The 7,577-nt window shown below is 49.2% G+C and overlaps 1 protein-coding gene across 1 annotated transcript in view; it reads right to left on the minus strand.

The window, feature by feature from the left end:
* LOC311124065 (1-phosphatidylinositol 4,5-bisphosphate phosphodiesterase gamma-1-like) overlaps positions 1 to 5,843 on the minus strand; it is a 56,197-nt gene extending 50,354 nt beyond the window's left edge. The window contains exon 1 of the mRNA XM_084198281.1: positions 4,373 to 5,843. Within this exon, the coding sequence (XP_084054407.1) occupies positions 4,373 to 4,661 (289 nt within the window). The 5' untranslated portion in view covers positions 4,662 to 5,843. The remainder of the gene's footprint in view (positions 1 to 4,372) is intronic.
* Positions 5,844 to 7,577: the final 1,734 nt, after the last annotated feature.

Raw genomic sequence — 7,577 nt, forward strand, 5'->3', positions numbered from 1 at the left:
CTGCCACTCAATAGTGATACTGAGGCTGGGAAGACGTGTGTGTGCGCGTGCGTTGCAGCTTGTCGTCTGTATAGAGGACTGTGTGTGTGTGTGTGTGTGTGTGTGTGTGTTTGTGTGTGTGTGAGAAACAGACACCGTCATAATGTTGTTTTAAAGCGGCGGTAGAGAAAGAGGGACGGAAATGAAAACAAAAGGAAGCAAAAGAGGCTGAAGAGGAGAGGAGAGGAGAGGAGAGGAGAGGAGAGGAGAGGAGAGGAGAGGAGAGGAGAGGAGAGGAGAGGAGAGGAGAGGAGAGGAGAGGAGAGGAGAGGAGAGGAGAGGAGAGGAGAGGAGAGGAGAGGAGAGGAGAGATGTAAACAAATAAATGGTCAAGGGAGGAGAAAGTGAAGGAGAGAGAGAGAGAATAAACTAAAGCAAAGCAGAGAAACGACAAAGGAGAAAGGGGGACTGGTACAGGACGTGAGACTGACCTCTAAAAGAAAACAAACAAGAGAAAGAAAGAAAGACAAAAGTGAGAAAGGAGGGAGTGGACATGAAAATGGTAGGTGGAAAAGCATGAAGTTAAGCATGAAGGGTTCAACTTTAAACAAGTAAAAGAGAGGAAGGAGAAAGTGAAAGAGAAGATAAGTGATGAAAGACAAGGGAGAGCTGGGAAGGAGAGAGAGAGCTAGTGGGAAAAGACCTGGGAGAGGGATGGTGGGAGGACAGAGAGAGGGAGTAACAGATGGAGGGACTGGGGAGGTAGAGAGTGAGGGAGGGAGAGCAGGAAATATAGAGAGTGAAGGAGGGAGAGCAGGGAAGGTAGAGAGGGAGGGAGGGAGAGCAGGGAAGGTAGAGAGTGAGGGAGGGAGAGCAGGGAAGGTAGAGAGTGAGGGAGGGAGAGCAGGGAAGGTAGAGAGTGAGGGAGGGAGAGCAGGGAAGGTAGAGAGTGAGGGAGGGAGAGCAGGGAAGGTAGAGAGTGAGGGAGGGAGAGCAGGGAAGGTAGAGAGTGAGGGAGGGAGAGGAGGGAAGGTAGAGAGTGAGGGAGGGTGAGCAGGGAAGGTAGAGAGTGTGGGAAGGAGGGAGAGCAGGGGGAATGAGAGAGAGAGAGCAGGGGGAAAGGAGAGAGGGAGGGAGGGAGGGCCGGGGGAAGGACAGAGGAAGGGAGGGAGAGCAGAGGGAAGGAGAGAGGGAGGGAGGGAGGGATAGCAGGGGGAAGGAAAGGAGAGAGGGAGGGAGGGATAGCAGGGGGAAGGAAAGGAGAGAGGGAGGGAGGGATAGCAGAGGGAAGGAGAGAGGAAGGGAGGGATAGCAGAGGGAAGGAGAGGAAGGTAGGGATAGCAAAGGGAAGTAGAGAGGAAGGGAGGGAGAGCAGGGGGAAAGGAGAGAGGAAGGGAGGGATAGCAGAGGGAAGGAGAGAGGAAGTGAGGGATAGCAGAGGGAAGGAGAGAGGAAGGGAGGGATAGCAGAGGGAAGGAGAGAGTAAGGGAGAGAGAGCAGGGGGGAAGGAGAGAGGGGGGGAGGGAGGGAGGGAGGGCCGAGGGAAGGAGAGAGGAAGGGAGGGAGAGCAGGGGGAAGGAGAGAGGAAGGGAGGAAGGGACGGGGGGAAGGTTAGAGCGACGGAGAACTGGATAGAGAAGTGGAGACACAGTTCCAGGAATGTTACTCCCTATGGGGGAGTTGTAGGGTTATGGAGGAGTATGTTTGTAAGGGTGGGGTGCGTGCTGAGTGCGTGCGTGCGTGCGTGCATGTGTGAGAAGGAGAAAGACTTGAGACGGCCAGTGGAATATAGCAGCACAGTAGCAAACAGGCACACACACACCAAGATAGGTAACAATAGATTATGTTCTGAACATAATATGGTTTATGATCATAAATGATTAACAAGGCTCTCAAGCAAAACCACAAGATACTGTCAGTGTGTGTGTGGCTACTGTCAGATACACAACATGACCAAAAGTATGTGAACACCTGCTCGTTGAACATCTCATTCCAAAATCATGGGCATTTATATGGAGTTGGTCCCCCCTTTGCTGCTATGACAGCCTCCACTATTCTGGGAAGGCTTTCCACTAGATGTTGGAACATTGCTGCGGGAACTTGCTTCCATTCAGCCACAAGAGCATTAGTGATGTTGGGCGATTAGGCCAGGCTCGCAGTCGACGTTCCAATTCATCCCAAAGGTGTTCGATGGAGTTGAGGTCAGGGCTCTGTGCAGACCAGTCAAGATCTTCCACTCCGATCTAAACAAACAATTTCTGTACGGACCCCGCTTTGTGCACAGGGGCATTGTCATGCTGAAACAGGAAAGGGCCTTCCCCAAACTATTGCCACAAATTTGGAAGCACAGAATCATCTAGAATGTCATTGTATGCTGTAGTGTTAAGATTTCCCTTCACTGGAACTAAGGGGCCTAGCCCGAAACATGAAAAACAGCCGCAGAACATTATTCCTCCTCCACCAAACTTTATATTCGGGCAGGTAGCATTCTCCTGGCATCCGCCAAACTCAGATTCGACCGTTGGATTGACAGATGGCGGCTAGCTTTACACCACTCCAGCCGACGCTTGGCATTGCGCATGGTGATCTTAGGCTTGTCGGCGGCTGCTCAGCCATGGAAACGCATTTCATGAAGCTCCCGACGAACAGTTATTGTGCTGACGTTGCTTCCAGAGGCAGTTTGGAACTCGGTAACGAGTGTTGCAACCAAGGACAGATACATTTTTATGTGCTACGCGCCTCAGCGCTCGGCGGTCCCGTTCTGTGGGTGGCCTACCACTTCGTGGCTGAGCCGTTGTTGCTCTTAGATGTTTCCACTTCACATTAACAGCACTTACAGTTGACTGGGGCAGCTCTAGCAGGGCAGACATTTCACGAACTGACTTGTTGGAAAGGTGGCATCCTATGACGGTGCCACGTTGAAAGTCACTGAGCTCTTCAGTAAGGCCATTCTACTGCCAGTGTTTGTCTATGGAGATTGCATGGTTGTGTGCTCGATTTTATACACCTGTCAGCAATGGGTGTGGCTGAAATAGTCGAATCCACTCATTTGAAGGGGTGTCCACATACTTTTGTATATATAGTATATATGCCACACCCACACACTACAGCTATCAATGAGAGAGAGAGAGAGAGAGAGAGAGAGAGAGAGAGAGAGAGAGAGAGAGAGAGAGAGAGAGAGAGAGAGAGAGAGAGAGAGAGAGAAAGAGAGAGAGAGAGAGAGAGAGAGATCGAGAGAGAGAGGTGCAGATTAGAAATGCAGATTGTGTTAGTGTGCATGCATGTCAAGGACAACAAGACCAATGTTTGTCACAACCTGAATCTTTCAGCTTTAATTGACAGCCATATATCTGTAGAGTATATATATGTGGTTTCTGCATAGAGAACTCAAAGTAGATAATAAAGTATCAAGTATTCAATTGCGAGCGAGAGTCGCGCCTATTTCCTTCCTAGGATTTTTTTATCTACTCCTCTCCAGTTGCCTGCAAAGAGAAAGTTCTCTATGTGGATTCTAAATCCATGATCTCTCCTGTCTGGTTAACAGAAATTATAATAGATCCTTTTTCAATCTGTACAGAACAGATCCCACACAATACAGCCAGGCCCAGACAATATAATACACCCCAGCCCAGACGCATAACCTAACCATGGCTCAGCCTACCTCCCACCAAAACAATATCCCAGCCAGCTAAGTATGCCACTGCCACTCGATCCACCATCCCGGCTCTGTACAGCTCCAGTCTCCAAGGAGAACAGACAGGAAGCACAGGGCTGGGTGGCGACTGGCCAACCCAGAGGGCTCCATGTGGCCCCAGCATGTTCTCTGAGGAGCTACTGTAACTGGACAGCTGACAGCTAGGGGTCACAGCTAATGGGGGTCAGAGGTTCATGACCTAACTGTCAAATGGTGACAGTGGAGTGACAGTTATAGCAGAGAGGGCCAGCACAACACACCCTCAAAGAGGACCATGCATTCATTTGTATTCTATTTATATCAGCAGTCTGCCAATGGGAGAGCATGGTAGGCTGCTAGGCTTATCCCACACAATCCACACACACTATACAGTGCAAAGAGAAAGACTTGGAGACAGACAAATAGGTTGTTATGGTTACAGAGGATGGAAGTGACAGAGGGAGAGATAGTTGAGGGGAGATGCAAATAGTGCCTGGCTGGTGTGTGTTGTTGTGTAGATATGAGTCCAAGTGATCTGCACCACCAGGTTCTATGTAATAGACAAGAAGTAGATTGTCAGTAACATTTAGGTGTCAGTAACATTTAGGTTGTGTCCCCAATGGCACCCTATTCCCTATATAGGAGCCCTATGGGCCTTGGTCAAAAGTATTACACTATATAGGGAATAGGGTGCCATTTGGGACGTTGACTTATACTCACTCTCTCCCTCTATCTTGTCAGGGTTGCGGCTCCACACTATCTGTCTAGTGTCCTGTCGTATCTGGAAGGTCCTCCTCTCCGGTCGTTGGGACTTCTTCTGGTAGAACACAGTCATGACCGTTCCAATCTCCAGGCTGTGGAGAATGCGGGTGCCCGCCTCGGACCAGTCCAGCATGCGGGATGCGGTGCCCGGGCCTGTACCGGGGCCATTAGTGGTGGTCTCATCCCGGTCCCCAACCCCCCCACAGCCATTGACACTATTGCTGCTACTAAACCTGGCAGCACACATCTTCACTGCATGTGTTGTTTCAATGTATTGTTTTGAAGTTACAGTTACATTCCTTTGCCTGGATACAAGGACATGTCACAGATGCTTAGTGATTTAAACTTGTTGTGGTTTCAAAGTTAGGTTGTATTCCTTCAACTCGGTCTAAAATCGATGGAGGGTAAGGGCCACAGTTACCCAGTTATCCTTAGTTACATGCATTGATGGCCAGGGGTATATAGGTCATTGCCTATCCAATGGCACAATGGAAGTCATTAATAACAGTAATAACTAAACAACAATGGAAGTCATTAATAACAGTGTAATAACTTAACAACAAACACTTCCAGTTGTAGGTTGTTATTATAAAGAATAAAACCCAGTTTTCCATCCAATAATTTCCACCTCTAAAATGAACAGAAGGCTATCCCATGAGCATGACGCTGGAATCAGAGACAACTGTATCCATCATTTCCAGAAGTTGGGATGCTCCTCCATCCAGGATGTGATTTATTCTCCAGTCTTCTTTCTGGTGGAGTGAATGGATCCCCGTGTTATCCTTTCCAGATGCTTCTGGCAGAAACCCAAAAAGATCAGACCCGGGGCCGGAGAGAGAAAAAAAGAGAGAGGCAAAGCTGTTCCCCTCATTGCCCGTTGGACTCGGGTTTCCACCCAGGGTTAACGTTGGGCTGGCCCGTGGTTAATTAATGCACTAGTACAACCAGTCCAGTCCGGTCCGGTCCACTCGGCGGGTAGGTCGGTTACAGACAGACAGCCATGCCCCTGGCTCCAGCACAGGCGCGCACACACACACAGACACAGTGCCACACACACCTCTACCTCCCCGCCTGAGAATCAGTCCGGGTTACGGGAGCGACACATGCATTCAGTTTCAGTTATGTAACCGATAAAATACAATTGGGCTGCTCAATGTTTTTGAGGAGGTCTGTGAAACAAATCACACCGCTAGGGACCGAGAGGCGCTCGGTTGGCGCAGTCGGGAGCGCGTGGATACCGGAGTCCGGAGCGGCCGTGCGAGACCAGTGCGTTCCGTCCAGGCAGACCATTCCGCTCTTCCTCACACCCACGGCAGACACATTTCCCGGCACAGGCCGCAGACAAGCACTGCTCCGCGGTTCATGGCCCTCCTAAAGAAACCCTCTCCTTCGGTACAAGATAAGAGTGAAGATTAGTCTTCTCGGTGACCGCCGGTGCATAACTCCAACCGTGGGTCTGTCAGTCTGCCTGTGTGCGTCCTTCTCTCCTCTCTGCGCGAGCGCGAGACGTCTTGAGAGGAAATTAAGGCTAGCAGACCGGAAAAGCTTTTAGTTAGATTTTTTCCCTTCTACTTGGGCTGTAGCCTATAGAAGAAAGATGGGGGGAGTGGAGAGCGAGACAGCAGGGCTGGGAACAGGAACCGGGAGGGGGGGAAGGCAGAGAGAGTGAGAGGTGATATTGTGGAGAAACGGCGACCTCTGCTGGCTTTGAGGAGAGGTGCAGCACTGTCTGCAGGAGCTCGGGGTCAATCCGAATAACAGTTCAAAGTGATGTGACTGGGCCAGAGGGTCAGAAGTCAGTGATTGGAGTCAGTTTAGGGTCAGAAGTGTGATATTCCTCTGTGACTGAATTGATACATGAAATGACCTAGTCCTAAACACTGCAACAAGCAGTATAGGCCTACACCTGATGTAGGTGCACATCAGTCTAAAGCAGGGGTGTCAAACTCATTCCATGGAGGGCCTAGTATATGCAGGGTTTTGGTTTTTCCTTTCAATTAAGACAACCAGGTGAGGGAAGTTCCTTACTAGATAGTACTTTAATACATCAATCAAGTACAAGGGAGGAGTGAAAACATGCAGACACTCAGTCCTCCGTGAAATGGATTTGGTCTAAAGAGTGCCTCATCCATGGTCTTACAGTATGACTGTCTGTGGAGTTTTAGGGAGTAATGGTTGCTTAATTTGACAACCAGGATTTTGAATGCTGTCTTTCATTGTTTGGAATACAGTACATGTGTTCGGAAAGCTCCATTGTACACTGAGTATACAAAACATTAGGAACACCTGCTCTTTCCATGACATAGACTAACCAGGTGAATGCTATGATCCCTTATTGATGTAACTTGTTAAATCTACTTCAATCAGTTTAGATGAAGGGGAGGAGACAGGTTAAAGAAGGATTTTTACGCCTTCCGTGACATGGATTGTGTATGTGTGCCATTCAGAGGGTGAATGGGCAAGACAACATATTTAAGTGCCTTTGAACAGGGTATGGTAGTAGGTGCCAGGCGCACTGGTTTGTGTCAAGAACTGCAACGCTGCTGGGTTTTTCATGCTCAACAGTTTCCCGTGTGAATCAAGAATGGTCCACCACCCAAAGGACATCCAACCAATTTGACACAACTGTGGGAAACATCGGAGTCACTATGGGCCAGCATCCCTGTGGAACGCTTTCGACACCTTGTAGAGTCCATGCTCTGACAAATTGAGGCTGTTGTGAGGGCAAGTTCAATATTAGGAAGGTGTGTTTGGTATACCCAGTGTTTATTGTAATCTAAGGCATATTCACGGTGTGTGTTTTGACAGATGAACAATGCTAGTGTGTGGAAGGAGGCAGTCTGAGATGACATCACAGCTGTGCTATAGTCTAATCACATCCACATGTCAGCTGGGTGTGTCTCCTCCACTCCTGCCAATGGCCAGCCAACAGCCAATCACAATGCATGGGGGGGCAGAGAATGGGGGAGCCGGAAGGAGTGTATTATATGGTGTGTGTGTATCAGTGTGGGTGTATCGTGTGTGTGTGTGTGTATCTCTGTGTGAGATAGAAGACAGAGAGGTATTCACGTGGGGGGGGGGGGGGGGGGAAGCATGTTACCCCTATATCAATTCTTCACACACATTTTATAGCCAAATTAAATTACAGAGCATAGCTTGTTTT

Source organism: Coregonus lavaretus (assembly GCF_964263955.1).
Source record: "Coregonus lavaretus genome assembly, contig: HAP1_SCAFFOLD_566, whole genome shotgun sequence".
Lineage (NCBI taxonomy): Eukaryota > Metazoa > Chordata > Actinopteri > Salmoniformes > Salmonidae > Coregonus > Coregonus lavaretus.